At 43.0% G+C, this 18,387-nt stretch overlaps 1 protein-coding gene across 1 annotated transcript in view; it reads left to right on the top strand.

Annotated features, from left to right (window-relative positions):
• Positions 1 to 17,566, top strand: part of SEPTIN1 (septin 1) — a 44,343-nt gene extending 26,777 nt beyond the window's left edge. The window contains exons 6-11 of the mRNA XM_029606796.1: positions 1,913 to 2,030; positions 2,402 to 2,503; positions 9,432 to 9,531; positions 9,888 to 10,053; positions 16,859 to 16,943; positions 17,372 to 17,566. Coding sequence (XP_029462656.1) covers positions 1,913 to 2,030; positions 2,402 to 2,503; positions 9,432 to 9,531; positions 9,888 to 10,053; positions 16,859 to 16,943; positions 17,372 to 17,452 — 652 coding nt within the window. The 3' untranslated portion in view covers positions 17,453 to 17,566. The remainder of the gene's footprint in view (positions 1 to 1,912; positions 2,031 to 2,401; positions 2,504 to 9,431; positions 9,532 to 9,887; positions 10,054 to 16,858; positions 16,944 to 17,371) is intronic.
• Positions 17,567 to 18,387: the final 821 nt, after the last annotated feature.

Raw genomic sequence — 18,387 nt, 5'->3', positions numbered from 1 at the left:
CGGGGGGCAGGCCCGGTCGTCGCGGCGTTTCGGGGGCGTGTCGGCAGCATTTTGGGGCGGGTACGGGGGCGTGGCTACGGCCCGGGGCGGTCCGGGGGCGTGGCCGCGCCCTCCGTACCCGCCCCCAGGTCGCGGCCCGGCGCGCAAGAGGCCCACTGGCGCGTGGGGATTTACGCCTCCCAGAGGGAGGCGTAAATCCCCCGACAAAGGTAAGGGGGGGGTTTAGACAGGGCCGGGCGGGTGGGTTAGGTAGGGGAAGGGAGGGGAAGGTGAGGGGAAGGCAAAGGAAAGTTCCCTCCGAGGCCGCTCCAATTTCGGAGCGGCCTCGGAGGGAATGGGGGTAGGCTGCGCGGCTCGGCGCGCGCCGGCTATACAAAATCCATAGCCTTGCGCGCGCCGATCCAGGTTTTTAGCAGATACGCGCGGCTCCGCGCGTATCTACTAAAATCCAGCGTACTTTTGTTTGCGCCTGGAGCGCAAACAAAAGTAGGCTATTCGCGCTCCTTTTAAAATCCGCCCCATAGGGCATAAAAAATGCTAGCACTAGTCCCAGCAGTATCAAAACTGCCCTTTAAATGATCCACTGTAAAGGAATTTGTTTTAACATGGGTAGACGTCCTAAAAATGGGAGATCAGAGGTGATCAGTTGTTGGCAACTTTGTATATGTCTCTGAGAGCACAGTATTTTCTAGCTCCATTTGCTTCAGCAACTCTGACTCATCACTGCATGTCTGTGTTACATGTTAGCTCTTGAATATACTTGTGTTATTTTGTCTTCTGTTTGTCCACACTCCTTCCAGACAATGGCACAACTTAAAGACAAATCTTCAATACAGCTGCAAATCACATACAACTTTTCTGTTTGATTGCCTCAAGTTATAAAACATGAGAGCCTCACAATCAGGCCGAGGTTTGGACGCGCATTTTCGACGCGCTAGCTTTACCTTTTATTCAGTAAAGGGTAATAGCACGTCGAAAACGCGCGTCCAAACCCCCCGAAACTAATAGCGCCCGCAACATGCAAATGCATGTTGATGGCCCTATTAGTTATTCCTGCACGATACAGAAAGTAAAACGTGCAGCCAAGCTGCATGTTTTACTTTCAGAAATTAATTTCTGCCGGCGCCAGGGAAGTGTACAGAAAAGTAGTAAAAACTGCTTTTCTGTACACTCTCCGACTTAATATCATAGCGATATTAAGTCGGAGGCCCCAAAAGTAAAAAAAAAGTTTAAAATTTTAAAAAAATTTTAAATTCGGCCTGCAGCCCGCAAGACGGACACTCGGTTTTGCCGGCGTCCGTTTTCCGAGCCCGTGGCTGTTGAACCGACACCGGAAAAATTGATCGTCGGCTGTCAAACCCGCTGACAACCACCACTCCTGTCAAAAAGGAGGCGCTAGGGACGCGCTAGTGTCCCTAGTGCCTCCTTTTACCGCGGGCCCTAATTTGCATAGGCCACCCTCCTGAATCGCGCACCCAGGAAAGTGGCCTGTGCGCTCGCCCGCTCTCCCACGCATTTTTCTATATCGGCCTGTATGTCACAGTCATTGTACAATGAAAATAAGACTCATCGCCCCAGAGATGTCAGGTTTTCTCCAGTATCCTCCACAGTGCTGTGCGACATCATAGCACCCATTACTATTCCATCTCCTTTTGAAATTATCCAAATTTCCCTTAAAAATGTTCAGCTAATGCTCCTCTCATGATCTTCAGAGGAAAGAGGCTCCTTAACAGTAACATAGCTCACAGTAACACAACTCTTCCTTACGATCACATCACAACCCCTTTAAGAAGCCTTTCTGAATTATAGTGAGCTGTTTGGTAATGGGAAACATTCACATTACATCTTCCTTAAGATACTTTTCTGTCACTTTTCTGTCACTCATTGTTTCTCTTGTCGCCCTCCTCTGTAGACTGCGTCCTCTAGATGTGGAGTTTATGAAGACGATTCATGAGAAGGTGAACATCGTGCCGGTAATTGCGAAGGCCGACACTCTGACCCCAGCTGAGGTGCAGAGGATGAAGCAGAAGGTGAGCAACCGGGACCTAGGGCCTCATTATGGGATAAAAGCCAACAATTCATCTCAGAGGAGGCACAGATCTTCCCTGGCAAATTGCAGTTATTCAGTTTCAAAGGCTTCATAATCTTACTGAATTCCAAATAGCTGTAATGAAACCTCCACTCGCAGGAATGCTGAATGACACTGCTAGGAATCTTATCATCCTCTCGAGGCAATAAACCCCCAAAGTGTCCCAGTTATTTCACTGCCTGCATTCTTAATTTTTCTGGAGTCTGCATTGGCATTTTCAGAACCGTTTGCTGGTGTTTGCTCCAGAAAGCTCAGGGCTCTCCTGCGCATTTTCTTGTATGCATTCTGGCCCATGATCCTTCTTCCACCCAGATCCGTGATGAAATTGAGGTGCACCAAATCAACATTTACCAGTTCCCTGAATGTGACTCCGATGAGGATGAAGAATTCAAACAACAAGACTCAGAGCTCAAGGTATGAATGTATTGATGTGACATCTTCCCTGCTTCTGTTTCAGAGGATTTTAGTTCTCTTTACAGATTCAGATTCAGGTAACATTGCTGGCATGACAATTTGTACGTGTTGGCAAAGTAATACATAAACTGGTTAGAAAATATGGAGCTCCATATTCAGTTACTATTTGGATGGCAAAGTTAGCCAGATAAACTTATCTGGCTAACACTGGAGGTACATTCAATAGTGCAGCTATACTATTGAATATAGCTGGCTATCTTAAAGTTAGCTAGATAGCTCTATGGCACGACCAGACTTACCTTACATGTATATAGGGAATCATCAAGATCCTATTTCCCAAGTATACTATACAATATTAATGCATATTATTGTTTTACTTCAATTTAACATAACATTACATCACAGTGTTTCATAGCTTATCATTTTTATTAATTTATACAATATCAAAAACACATGTGCGAATTACAAAAGTCCATACAATAAATATTCAATCAATTTCTAACATCTTTATATCATGGACATACCAAAAATATGGACATACCAAAAATATTCAGAAGCAATATCCTAAAACACCCCACATACACTCATTCACATTCATACCTCATACACCCCTTATATTCATACCTCCCCCACCCCTTATAAAAAATCTAAAGTGCCAGCTTTTAACAATCCCAGAGTGTATGTTGGGTGTTTTAGGATATTGCTTCTAGTACATGTGGGCACCAATGACATAGGAAAATGCAGGAGGGAGGTTCTGGAAGTAAAATTTAGGATTTTAGGTAGAAAGTTGAATTCCAGAACCTCCAGGGTAGCATTCTCAGAAACACTCCCTACTCCACATGTAGGCAAAGCTCCAGAGTCTCAATGCAGGGATGAGACGATGATGAGGAAAAAGGATTTCAGGTGTGTTAGGAACTGGATATAATTTTGGGGAAGGAGGGGCCTTTTCTGAAAGGACTGGCTCCATCATAACTAGAGTGGAACCAGGCTGCTGGCACTAATCTTTAAAAAGGAGATAGTGTAGCTTTTAAACTAGATGATGGGAGAAAGAAAATAGTTGCACAGAAGCGCATGGTTTGGAATGATTTATCTTTGAAGGATACTAAAAGAACAGGGAAATTAGGGCATCCTAGTAGAGAGATTGCAATAAATGCTAAAGTGGACCGGGTATCTTTACTTACTTAAAGAGCAGACAGAGCAAAAAGATTCCAAATTACCCCCTCAAGTGACAAGCAGGTTAATATAAACAAAGTAACAAATCACCTGGACCAGATGGTTTACATCCCAGAATGCTGAAAGAACTGAAAAATAAAATTGTGGACCTGTTATTAGTAATTTGTAAACTATCATTAAAATCGTCTATATTGCCTGAAAACTAGAGAACTGCCAATGTAACACCAAGTTTTAAAAAGGGATCAAGGAGTGAACCAGGAAACTACAGACCAGTGAGTATGATGTTTGTGCCAGGCAAAATGGCGGAAACTATCATAAAGAAAAAAATTGCTAAACATATAGATAGGCATAATTTAAAAGGACAAAGCCAAAAGTACCAGAGTCCTACAGTCCTACATCCTTAATAAATTTTGATACAAAACTATTAGCTAAGATCATGTCATAGAGGTTAGCTTTAATTTTGCTTTTATTGATCTATAGAAGTCGAGTAGTATTTGTTAGGCAAAGATAACTCAGTACTAATATTAAAGCAATCCTAGCAGCCTTGGAATAGTGTAATAGAGCAAATATCCCTTCCCTATTAGTCAGCTGTGACAATGAGAAAGCATTTGACTGAGTGGAATGGACATACTTGTTCATGTTCAATGTGTTAATTCATTTTGGCACTAAAGGTAATTTTCTTAGGGTAGTGTGCCTATTGTATACCTCTCCAAGGGCAGTGGTGGCAGTAAATGGAAGGCTCTCAGAGGGATTTGAACTTGGTAGGGGAACAAGACAGGAGTGTCAATTCATCCCATTACTGATTCTTTTAATCTTAGAACATCAGTGCAGCCCAAAGCTGACACAACTAAAAATAAAAATGAAGCAGTGCAGTCACACAGCAATGCCCCACCCCTACCCAGTCCACAAACATCAATCCCCCTTTAAAAATGCCCTACCCCCCCTTGAAGGTGGCCAATTGCCCCTCTAACCTCCCCTCGACCTAGCCCATCCTCTGAACCTCCCATATCTTTCAATAGTGCCCTGATAGTCTAGTGGGCATTCCTGATGTCTAGTAAACCCTGTAGTGCCCCATAACCTCTGGGCCAGTCATTGCCATTTTCCAAAATGGCGCCACCTGACCTTTGCAAAGTTATTCATTGGGAAATAATTTTTAGTGGAGAAAAAGGTGATATTAAAGTCATGGAAAGAGGCAGATCCATCTTTTTGGCATTGGCTTAATATGCTACATAATGTTTATTTATTTAAAATTGTTTGTATACTGCCTTTACAATAAAAAAAAATTAATCAAAATGGTTTACAGTAAAACATTCATAAAAATGGTCAAAATCGGTTAATGTTAACACATACATAAAGTAGATAAAAACTGAAAATAAGATAAAAATAACAAAACATTAAAAAAATTAGTAACTGATTATGGCTACTGTTAAATTAGGTAAGTTGTGAGATATAGGAGGTGAAAGCTCTAGAAAATAGATAAGTTTTTAAGTTTTTCTTGAAATCTTTGGAGTTGGTAGTTTGACGTAGTGCAGTGGTTCTCAACCTTTCTAATGCCGTGACCCCGCAATACAGTTCCTCATGTTGCGGTGACCCCAAACCAAAAAATAATTTTGGTGGCTACTTCAAAACTGTAATTTTGCTACAGTTATGATTCGGAATGTAAATACCTGATATGCATTATGTATTCTCATTGCTACAAATCAAACATAATTTAAACAGTGATTAATCACAAAAACAATATTTAATTATATGTTGAGAAATATTTATTACTAATTCCAATAAATAACATTTCACCATGGCATAGCATGGGTTTAAATATAACAACAATTCCAAATAAATAACATTTCACCATGGCATAGCACGGGTTTAAATATAACAACAGTAATATAACAGTAAACAACAGTGCAATATTTTGCAACAGTATGCTGCCAAATTCAGTGAGATGGTTGTGGTTGCTTCTTGCTTACCAATTCAGAAATGATTACACACAAAGCACCTTACACTTACACAGTATTGTGTGTATGGTGTGTGTACTGTTTTTACATTATTAACCTTTTTTACACCAGCAGGCTGTCTCGCAGGCTCTCTTGGCTCTCCGCCTCTTGCCTCTCCGCCTCCTAGGCTTCTGTCCTCCGGCGCTTGCTGCGTCCGCCCACTGATGACGTCAGCAAGCGCCGGACACATGTAATGCGCTGCTATGGACTGTGGAGCGTTCCCCCCGCTTCCCCCGCCCCTTAGGCCCCGGACGGATGATGCAATCACGTCTGCGCATGCGCGCAGGCATTCAGTTTGGAACGCGCATCCATAACGGCGTGCGTTCCAGCTGAATAGCGCTGCTGCAGACAGTAGCGTGACTTCTCAGTGGCTAAAGCCATCAGAAATATGTATTTTCCGATGGCTTTAGCGACCCCTGTGTTTTGGTCGTTCGACCCCCGCCGGGGTCGCGACCCACAGGTTGAGAACCGCTGACGTAGTGAATCAGGTAAGGAATTCCAAAGTGAAGGACCGGTGACGGAAAAGGTTAATTTCCTGGTAATGTTCAGTCTAGCTAAACAAACAGACAGGATGATAAGAGGTTTGTTTTTTTTTTAAGGATCGAAGATATCTAGTGGGTTTATACCTATGGACAGCAGAACATAACCAGATAGAGGATGGAGTGTGTATAAGTGAGTGAATGATAGATAGGATTTTATATTGAATTCTGAAACTAATCGGAAGCCAGTGTAGAGAATATTGTATGGGGGTTATGTGATTTTTTAAAAACCAGTTAAAATATGGGCTGCCGAATTTTGAATCTATTGTAAAGATCGAAGGGAAGAGTTGGGAAGACCAAGGTAAAGAGTATTAAATAATCAAGACCAGAGAAAATTAAAGACTGATGAACAGTACGGAAATCATGAAAGAAAAGAAGAGGGCAAAGGCATTTGAGTATGTGTAATTTGAAGAATGAAATCTTTACCACAGAGGATATTTGAGAAGACAGACAGTTCAGAGTCAAGAAGTACTCCAAGGCTTCGAGCTTTTGACAGAATAGGAATGCTATAAAAATGTTAAGTAGTTGTATTATTATTAGTAGTAGTTCATAATAGTATAGTAATGGAAAGTCTTGAGATTGACTATAATATTGAGCTATCAAAATAGGCCTTCAGGCATACTTAATGGCATCAACTGACCAAATGTTCAAACAGTGCTAACTTATCAACGCGAGCAAGCATCATCAGTCTCAGTTCTTAAGCTTGGTCAGTCTTTCTAGTGAACAGAGGAAATAACTGAAAATCCACCAGCACACGAAGGGAAAGAAAACCAAATAAATAAATACATACAACTAGCAAAACCAGAGAAAGTCATTTAAAACAATCAGATCAGCAAACAAGGAAGAATAATTAGCAGAAACAGAAATACATTGGGGTAGATTTTTTAAAAAAGCGCGTTCGCGTACTTTTGTTTGCGCACCAGGTGCAAACAAAAGTACGCTGGATTTTAAAAGATACGCGCGTAGCCGCGCGTATCTTCTAAAATCCTGGATCGGCGCGCGCAAGGCTGCTGATTTTGGGCAGCCGGCGCGCGCCAAGCCGCGCAGCCTGTCTCCATTCCCTCCAAGGACGCTCCGAAATCGGAGCGGCCTCGGAGGGAACTTTCTTTCGCCCTCCCCTCACCTTCCCCTACCTAACCCACCCCCCCGGCCCTATCTAAACCCCCCCCTACCTTTATCCATGGATTTACGCCTCCCAGAGGGAGACGTAAATCCACGCGCGTCGAGACTCGACCGGGGGCGGTTCTGGAGGGCGCGGCCACGCCCCTGAAACGCCCCGGGCCGAAACCATGCCCCCGGTCCCGCCCCCGAAACGCTGCGTCATCGGGTCCCGCCCCCGACACGCCCCCTTCCAAAAACCCCGGGACCTACGCGCGTCCCGGGGCTCTGCACGCGCTGGCGGCCTATGGAAAATAGGCGTGCCGGCGAGCAAGGCTTTTAAAATCCGCCTGAGTGAGAATTATAGAGAGCTACTACAAAAATCCCACATGAATCAAGATTTGACAACATAGAAAAGACTGGTAAAATGGATAAATGCAGATTTTGTGGAACAGAACTGGAAATAGTTACACATCTTGTTGTTGGATGTGATGTGCTGATGTCAGGAGGCCTGTATACAGAAAGGCACAACAAGGTGGCACGGCTTATTCATTGGAAACTGTGTAAACATAACATCAACGTACCAAACACTGGGAACACACAACCCTAATAGAACAGAAAAGAATGAGGACATTCCTATTCCTACCAACAGGAAGATCAATGCTAGAAAACCAGTTATTGTGGTGAAAGAGAAAAACACAAGAATAGCATTGCTGATAGAGGTGACTATTCTGTGATTCGAATGGAAAAAGCAAAGATCCTTAAGTATCAAAAGATGCAATCAGAGACCAAGAAAATATGACACAAAAATACAGAAAGTCTCAATTATATTGGGTGTCATAGGCCTGATTAAGAAGAATTACCAAGTGCGCCTTGATATATTGCCTCTAAAACTTATATCCTATGAACTCCAAAAGGAGGCTCTCTTTAGCACAATGCAAGTACTAAAAAGAGTATTAGCAGTAAATTTGAGAGATTGAAATCACTGCTACCATACCCTGTCTTACAAATGAGATTCATTCCTATCAAGGTATGGACAAAACAAAGTCATTTGGAGAAATTGCCCTAGGAGATGTCTAGGAGTGAGAGAAGTGGAGTAAATGACTTGCTGAGTATCTTCATGTGGTGAACCTGTGGTGCACCTGTTGCATAAATCTCAGCCAGGCGACCTCTACTAAAGTATAATAGGAAGGAAAAAGAAAATTCCATACTGGCTACATGTCACCCAGTACCTACCCTTAGGCTAAGCACTAGGGCTAATGATGGTGGTAGCGCTAGTGCTGAATCTTCAAGTGAAGATAATGACCATGAGGCAGCTATAGGCCATGGTGAACCTGTTCATGGACCCACTAACAACAGACAGACCACAGAAGCTAATGAAAAAATTAAAGAGGATTACTTACAGTTAAGTGGAGCCCTGGAGATGAAATGGAGATTGTGCACTGCTATTTTTATGCCAAAAAGCCTGTATTTAAAACTGTAGGGTATGCAAAAGAAGAACGCATCAAAACTTGTCACGTCCTATGAACTCCTGGAGGAGGCTTTCTTTGGCACAATGCAAGTATTAAAAAGAGCATTAGTAGTAAATTTGAGAGACTGAGATCATTGCCAGCATGCTCTGGGCTTACGAGTGAGGTTCATACATGTTGAGGTGTGCACAAAATAAACCCATTTAGTGATACTTCTGCCCCTGAGAGAGATCTGAAGGGATGTTGATGAGAGGACTGCAGAGATATCATTGATGCCTACGGGATCAATTTCAGAGGGGTAAGCTGCTCATTTTGAGAATTAAGCAGCTAAATTGACCCATGTGAAAATTTACAGAAGCTGAATTTCTAAATTTAGGCTGCCAAAAAAGACATGTAATAAGGAGAGGGCATAGGGCAGGGAAAGCAAGTTAGGTGCTTAGTACTGATTAAAATGTTAGGTGCCTGACTTAGGAGCCCAAGTTTAGGTGAAGGAGCTGCAAGTCTAAATCCAGTGGCCAAGTTATGACTGCTTAAATTTAGGAAATTGCAATGTAAAACTCAAGACACTAAGGTTTAGCTGAAATGTATTTAGCCCCTTAAGTGATGTACTGAGCATTATTGGAAGACTGACTCCATGTGTTTCCTTCATTTCTAGCAAAGTATTCCCTTTGCGGTCATTGGCAGTACCACCATCATCAAGGAGACCAAGGAAAAGGCTGTTCGGGGGAGGCAGTACCCCTGGGGAGTTGCAGAAGGTAAGAAGCTCGAGCTGAGAAGATGCAGCGAAATCTCACAGGAATGCACACAAGTTGACTGAACAGCACAGGACAGAGCAATCCTCTGCAAGGTCCCTATAGTTAATAAAGAGCGGGCAGTTGCAGAGCAAGGACTCTCTGTCTAGGGAATACATATGGCGGGGGGGGGGGGGTAAGGATGCGAGGAGTTAAGAAATAGAGAAAGGGGAATCTCCAGGGAATACACAGATGTTCCCTCTTAGCACCTTCTCACACAGAGAAAGGGACTGAGGGATGAGAGTTAAGGAGAGGGGTCAGCGCAGGGCTGGGATCATTCTCCCCAAAGATCATCTGATTCCTCCCTCTTCCCCTTGCAGTAGAGAACACACGTCACTGTGATTTTGCCAAGCTGCGGAACATGCTGATTCAGACCCACATGCAGGACCTGAAGGACGTGACACAAGAGGTGCATTACGAGAACTACCGGGCCCGCTGCATCCAGAGCATGACACGTGTGGGAGCCAGGGATCGCAGCAGTCGCAGGTAGTGTGACATTTTCTCGTACATTTCTGAAGTCTCTGCCAAAGTATGGGTGGCTCAGGGATCCAAGAATTATGCCAGCTTATATGGTTTTTTTTTTCTTTTGCTGGTTTCCTTTCCCCCAAACCTACTGTATTCATTGGTGAGTCGTCTGAAACATTCTCCCCATCTGCAAAATAAGGGGGTGCTGTTCTTTGTTTAGTTTCATTTTATGCGCATACATTTTTTTTTTTTGCGCCCACACAATGAAATATGCACATACACACTCTATTATGTGTACACACAAATAATTGTGTGTGGAATCAAAATTAAGAGGGTAACTTTAAAACAAACATGTGCATGCCCACATATGCGGATATGTATTGTATATCATGCTCGCACTTGCATCCGTACACGATATAAAAATACGCGCAAATCTACCCAGGAACATATGATACACGGCATGTAATGTTGAATATAGCCTATCTTACTGAAGTTTTTCAAACTTATCCAACTATCTGGCAGCAAGGCCACAACTTACTCGAAGAAGTCAAAATGTATCCTGATAAGTAATGCAATTCAGCTCTACTCGCATATTTGTGCTCCTAATTTTAATCAGTTACACGAGAAGATTTAACTTGCATATTGTTCTTAGAAAATGTCAGCTTTTACACGTGTACTTCCTCGAATTTTGTAATATGCACACAGGAAGGAAATTAGCAGTTTACCTTTTTGGGCCACCAGTTTGCCTAGTCTTTATTCAGCTCAGAAACTCCCTCCTGGCTCTTCAACCTGAAGCCCCCAGACCCCTCACCCTGTCATTTTTTCACTTGCATCTGATATCGAGCAGCAGCAAATATGCACAAGTAAGAGACTTACATGTGACACTTTGGCAGGTTGTAAAATAGCAACTTATGTGCGTAAATGTTGGCCCCGCCCATGAACATCCTTAACACGCCCCTTTTTTTTAGGTGTGGTCTGTTGCTCGTGCATGCACATATATGCATGTACTTTGCTGTTTTTAAAATATAAATAAATAAATAAATGAGTTGAGCACATTTGGCCCATATATTTGTGTATATATGGGCCCTTTTATGCAAGCAACTCTTTTGAAATTCACCTTTTAGCATGCAATAAATGAGCTTTTACGCACACTAAATAATTTAGCAAACACAAAATTAAATGACAAAAAAATTTAAAAACCCCAAATCAAATGGAAATTGTTGGTTGCACACCCCTGCTGCAAAACAGAAATGAAGTTTTCCTGAACTTTAAGGGCTGCGTTTTTAAATAGGGCTACAGGGGTGATGCAGGAAACTGTTGACCAGCAAGCCTGATTTTGTTGCCGGTAAACTAGTGTAAGCTATTGTTAAGAACAAAATTAGTGAGCGTACAACTAAACAGAGCTTAATGGGAAAGAGCCATCATGGATTTAGCAAAGGAAAGTCATGTTTTACTAATCTAGGGAAACAGCAATAATCCTGAGGTCAGAAGCCATGCATCAGGGCTCCTTCCAGAACCATCTATCATGGGTTCTAAATCCAGCCACCAGGTGTCACCCTTAATGATTACCGTGACTCCCTCCCCTTTAGCGGATGTGAATGCTGCCTCCACAGTATCCCCAGCCCCAGCCAAACGGCCAGTCCCCTTCAAAGAATTCTAGTAGAAAGCTGCATGGGGTTTTTGCCCCTCCTGGTCTGATTGGCTCCAAACCCCCAGGAACAAGGTGGGCAGTTTCCTATCCCTTGTCAACAGTGGCCCCCTCTTGCCCCTCTCTGCCGCCTTCTGGTCTTGTTTGCTGGCTCCATTGGCTGCAAGGGAAAGGCTCCTTCTCTTTAAGAGTGCATTTGCACCACCCCGGCTCTAAAACCCACAACTGTCCCCAGCCTCAGACTCTGGTGTGAGCTGACACTCTACTTTGCTTCAGCCTCAAGTTGTCCTGGCTTCTCCTCTCGCCGGCTGCATTGCAGCGGATTTTCTGCTGAGCAGCCGGCAGACACAGACTCCTGCTCTACAACCACAGAGAGGGTGCCAGGGGCAGTGGGCTGCAGTGGCAGCGGCTCGGCCTGCAGTTGGAATCCAGAGGTAGCAAACAGTTTCTGCACAACAAACTCTTCAGCTTCCACATAGCAGTGTGTGCTCCAGACCTGGCTCACTTCAATGGCCACACCGCCGGTTCCCGTGGCAGATTTCTCCCAGCTTTACTGGCTCTCCACCTCCCCACCCATAAGCTCCTTTACCCCGGGGAAGGTTCTGACAGTGGCAGCGATGGCTCAAGCTTTAGGCAACACTCAACCATGGCAGGCCCTAGAGTGGGGAAATGTTCTGCCTCTCAGCCCATCCTCTCTCCTGCAGCAGGCTGCAGTACCTCCAGAGACAATGGCAGGCTGATCCTCCTCTTCAAACTGTAATCATTGGGACCTCCCTGCTTTTCCTCAGTGTACATCATTAACTCCACCCCTCCACGGGCACATATGGTGGCCATCTTGGCCCATTCAAGACAATGGGAGGCCAAAATGTGAATTTTCACCACAATAGTCTCTATGGCACAAAATGTAGCAGATTTCAGTAAAACCACAAAAAAAAAAAAAAATCACATTTTGGAACAAAATGTATCTTCGGGTCCCTGTTTGGGTAGCCCATTTTCTCAGGGTACTCCCTGAAATAGGCAAGGAGCCACCTTCACATGTTGCAGAGTAGGGAAAAACTGACTGCAGCTCCAGATCATGATTCTCCAGTAGGAGACAGCAAAGCTGTAACACTGAACGGGATCATCACAGTCTCTCAAAAAAAAAAGTCCACACAACAGGAGTTGTTCCAAAACAAAATATACTTTTACTGAAGACAAAATACAAAAAGTTTCAGTAGCATAAAAATAAGAAAATACAGTTTGTATAGTCTCAACAGTCTATAGCACAAACATATAAATTCTCATGCCATTTGAGTAGCAACAATTGCTGGAAAGTGGGATCTCTGCTTGCTCCAAATGGGTTTCTTACTCTTCAAAACCCCCTTTGGAAACTATGAAGTCTACAATTGCTACCTCTTTCCCAGCACGCTCTAAAATCCTATCAGAATGATGCATGAAATCTGCTGGCTTCGCAGTAGGCAGGCAAGTTATCAAGCGATCCTCACAGGTAGCAGCCACCCCGATATCTACATTCTTTATTTAAAAAAAAAAAAAGTTTTATTTACATGATGCCTTACAGGAAGAACACAACAGTGCAACCAATAAACTAAAAAACCTACAAACTAATAAAGAATGTAAGCAGAATGTGTCATATACTGGGTCAGACTAAAAGTCCATCAAACCCAGTATCCTGTTTCCAGCCGTGGCCAATTCAGGTCACAAGTACCTGGCAGGATCCCAAGGGATAGACAGATTCCAAGCTACTTATAGTTTAGTTTATTGAATTAAATTTTCTTGATCACCTTTCTTGTCAAAATCAAAGCGATATACAATTAAATAAACTCAATTACATATAAAACAACCTACAACATAACATTAAAACATAAACAAAACCACTATTATAAAATTTAAATACACCTGGTAATATGAACTAAAATTTTAACTAGTAAAAGATAAATGGTACATCATAAATAATTAAAAGATATAGATAACAGACTCTTGGGTAAAAGCAATTAAAGTCGGTACATTGTTAATAAATAAAATATCACCATGGTAACATATCACAGAAGGTTAAAACTTGTTTCATTGATCAATCATTTAACCACCACATAAGGAAACACAATTTGCTATGTGCAAAATATTCTGTTTATTAATACAAAAACTTTTATATGTAAACAATACATTTTTTAAAATATTCCCCCCATTTTTTCAAACACACGCACATTCATTCAATACACTTATTACTAAAACTCCAACAAATTAGGATCCTATTTGTTTCGCTCGCTTAGGTTAGGCTTCCTCAGGGAATATATCAACAATCACTTTTACATCAAAAAACAATTTTATCTCTCGCTCCTAAATATGTTCTCCACTTTTGATGTAAATTCCTATTCTTCTTAAATTTTATTCACTTGATTTTCTAATTTTTCTTCCAATTTCTTTTCAATGGGTCCACTACTCTCTTCCCTTATTCTTTTTTTTATCGACCTCTGCAAATACTATACAAAAAATACCATAAATATATATGTATTTTATCAGTCTCCTTTCGATAAATTGACGTTTTCAACTGTCCTCTATACTTACTAATAATTATATCCAAAAATGGAATACTACTTTGTTTACATGTGAATTCAAATTTAAGGTTCTCATCAATTGTATTAATCCATAATACAAACTCCCTTAATACTTGTTCAGGACCTGACCATATAAAGAATATGTCATCTCTTACCTCAATGATTTACCACAACATCCATTCCTGTTGTTTCATCAACCAAATACTTCATCACTATTATTGCCACTCCTCCTGTTACCCCGGATGTTATACCCGATGCATTTTTAATCTAAAAATAGAAATGTTTTTCCCAATTCTTTAAATAAGTTTCTTCTCTACAAAAAAATCTTCTACTCTTTTAATTATTTCTAACAGACAACTCTTATCAAAACCTTTAAATAAAACAATCACCTACACGATCCCACTTTCTTACCCGCGTGTCCTTTCACAAACATCCGACTCATCTCTCAAGTCAAATATCCACAAGTCCAATACTTAACCCATATATTCAAAGTATGAAATCCCTCACGAGTTCCTTACCTACACAATCTGGAGCACTGCTTCCCTCTTTAGAAACGCTGCACCTGCGTACTCCTACTTCCTTTCACTTTTAAACCATCTTACATTTTTTATACACACCCCTATATATAATGTATTAAAGATATAAGGGTAGATTTTAAAAAATAACGCGATTGCGTACTTTTGTTGGCGCACCAGGCGCAAACAAAAATACGCTGGATTTTATAAGATACGCGCGTAGCCGCGCATATCTTATAAAATCCAGGATTGGCGTGCGCAAGGCTGCCGATTTTGGGCAGCCTGCGTGCGCCAAGCCACGCAGCCTGCCTCCGTTCCCTCCGAGGCCGCTCCGAAATCGGAGCGGCCTCGGAGGGAACTTTCTTTCGCCCTCCCCTCACCTTCCCCTCACCTTCCCCTACCTAAACCACCCCCCCGGCCCTATCTAACCCCCCCCCCCACCTTTATCCATGGATTTACGCCTGCTGGAGGCAGACGTAAATTCGCGTGCGCCAGCGGGCTGCTGGCGCACCAAGACCCAACCCAGGGGCTGTTACGGAGGGTGCAGCCACGCCCTCAGAACGCCCCCGGGCCGGCACCCCAAACGCCGCGTCATTCGGCGACGCCCCCGACATGCCCCTTTCAGGAAGCCCTGAGACTTCTGCGCGTCCCGGGGCTCTGCGCGTGCAAATCCGGGAGGATTTACGCGCGCGGGGGTTTTAAAATCCGCCCCATAATGTTTCAAAGCTCCCCATATATAGGGTATTAAAAAGTATAACAATTCAAAATCCATCATCTTATAAGATGTTAAAACTACAACCATTCAAAATCCACCATACCTTTTACAGCCATGCCGTCTGGAACACTGCCTCCCTCATGAAGACGCCGCGCCTGCGTACTCCTACTTCCCCCACACTCTTTTAAACCCTCACACTCATTTTTGCATCAATTCCCATAATGCCATATGCCAAAAACTTTTCTACACATACACTACTGCTTTTAACCTATGCAATAATGATATAAAACTGCCTTCACCTATAATAATGCCTGCCACTCAATTTCCCTGTTTAAACCTTTAGGGACAAGGGTTTGCCATTCAAATATGAATCCCTGTTCTTTCAATATCAGCGTTCAGAGACCCTATCTGCCACACCCCAAGGCGCTTCAGGTCCGTGCGATGGCTGCTTCAATTGCTCAGCTCAATGAAGTGCCTCTCCTGGACATTTGTAAAGCAGCCACATGGTCCTTACTGCATACGTTCACATCCCATTACTGTTTAGATAGACAGGCTGCGGATGACGCACACATGGGACAGACTATTCTCAAGAAAGGCACCTCTGCAGCACAGCACAACGGCTCATGAGAACTGTCCACCTATATTCTACTGTATTGAGCGCCATTACCTCACTACGTCATGGACACATTATTTAAACAATACACACTCAATACTTCAGCTGGGGACTCCCAGACAGCATGGCTAATTAATTCTGCTTATCTATGGGAAAGATAGCAGATGAATTAGCCGTGCTGACCCGCCCGCCTCCCCGGACAGTTCCGGTATTGCATCTCGTCTTGCTTTGATATGGACTGAGGAGACACACCTAGTGGCATGGAGGATGTCCCAGACAGCACGGCTAATTCATCTGCTATCTAAGGAAAACACCATTTACGATAAGCAAAGTTGCTCTTCCTTCATTAGCATGGTTTTTACAAGGAGGAGCACTAATATGTGCACACATTTCTGCGGGCCAAAGTCCTTATTAAATCTTGAGCAAAGGAACATGCACTAACACGTGCGCAAACGGGAGTAACTACGACCACAGCCTAGCGCGCCTTATTACATTGGCTTTTGGGAAAGGCCAGAGCAACCACTGCGTTTCTTTCATCACAGGTAGGCAGATTTAAAGATGAAACTTCAACAAGTCATCCACAAGGCAAAAGCACATAAATACATAATTGACACACCTCTACTAAGATAACTACTTTGTTTATGTTTCTGGTGCAATAACATTGACCTCCTATTTGTAGCGATGTGAAGGGTACGTCCTTCAGCAACAGACATGGTAAAGGCAGGTCTGAATGCCCTTTTCTCTGGGGACATTCTGTACTAAACATTTTTCCATTTCATGCAGCAAGCTATCACGGCAAAGTGTGACAGAGCTCTCACTGCTACCTCTAGCTGACACGGAAAAACTCATCCGAGAGAAGGATGAAGAGGTAAGGAGAATTATGAGGAAACAGCAACAACAGATGACTCTCCCTGCAGTAAAACCATTCATTAATATTGAACAGCAGCTCCTACTGAAGCATATAGTACATTAACATTGAATGGTAACTCCCAGGCAGTATACATCTCTTCCATGAACATTGAATTATGACTGTCTCTACAATGTACCAATAATGCATCTAGGCATTTTAGTGCCTGGGGCAGGCAATCATATTTGTGACACTCCCCCCACACCTTGAGATCCACAAGTCCTCAAGTGCCCTCCAACCCTCAGGTTCCCTCACTCTACCCTCTCTTATCTCTCCCAGCGGGGTTAACATGGATGGGCACTGTAATACTGAGGGGTGGGGTAAGCAAGGTATTAACACTAAATTAAGACTTCCCCTGTGGCGAAATAAATATTCATTCTCCCCCACAGCTGCGGCGCATGCAAGAAATGCTGCAGAAGATGCAGCAGCAGATCCAGCAGAGCCAAGGAGAGCAATCTGACACCCTATAAGAGGAGACAGCATTTCAAGGATAAAATAAAACTGAAAGCTAAACACTTTTTGGTTATTTCTATCATGTTTTCATCTAAGAATTTACTCAGAATAAAGCAATATTTTAAAGAGAGTCTCTTTGTTTTATCTTGTCACTCTTGTGCTGCTTCTCCCAAAATCCATGGCAAGTATTCATTTTTCTATAGAAATGCTAACCACTTCCTTCCAGTATGTCCTGTAGGCTTACAGCAGTCATATCCTATGTGCAAACAGAAAGTTTGAAGGTGCAGGCCCAGCATGAAGGAGAATTTAGTTTAATGGTGGAAGATCCCAGTAGAGGAGGACATTGGTGGAGGAGTAAAGGGATACAAAACACGATGAGTATCATTGTTGAAGTTGTTTTGCGACTGTGACTAGGACTTGTTAGTATAAATTTCAGAATATAGCACATTAGATGCCAGAGGGTGTCAGAGCTTGGAATTTAATATATTCAGAAGATTGATTTTATTAATATAAAAAACATGCAAAAAAATGAATAAAAGATAATTAAATAAAGTAATGTGACCCTACACCATATCAGTCTACTGTGGAACACTCACTCTCAGGCCAATCCTGTAAAGTGCGGCCGCGTTTACCCTGCTCCTAAGCCGCTTTTTACTCCGTTTTCGGCCGCGTTAGCCCTTCCTGCGATCCCGAATCCCCTTTAACCTACTCCTACCGCGTCCTAAATTCCCCGGGCAACCCCTTCCGCACGCGGCATGGATATTGCATGCAAATGAGCCAATTAGCTATTCCCTAGCATCCCGTAACCCGCACCCCGACTATCGCTAGTTTTTCCTGCCGTTTTGTCGCGCGTTTAACCTGCAAACTTACCGCCTACCCTGACCCAGGCAGTAGAGGCATGGGTAAGGGTAGATGGCAAGCTTTCCCCCAGCCCCCGCTCACCTGCCCCGGC

Source organism: Rhinatrema bivittatum, chromosome 6 (genome assembly GCF_901001135.1).
Source record: "Rhinatrema bivittatum chromosome 6, aRhiBiv1.1, whole genome shotgun sequence".
Lineage (NCBI taxonomy): Eukaryota > Metazoa > Chordata > Amphibia > Gymnophiona > Rhinatrematidae > Rhinatrema > Rhinatrema bivittatum.
Note: the sequence above shows the minus strand (reverse complement) of the source record. Positions and strands in the feature narration are given on the sequence as shown.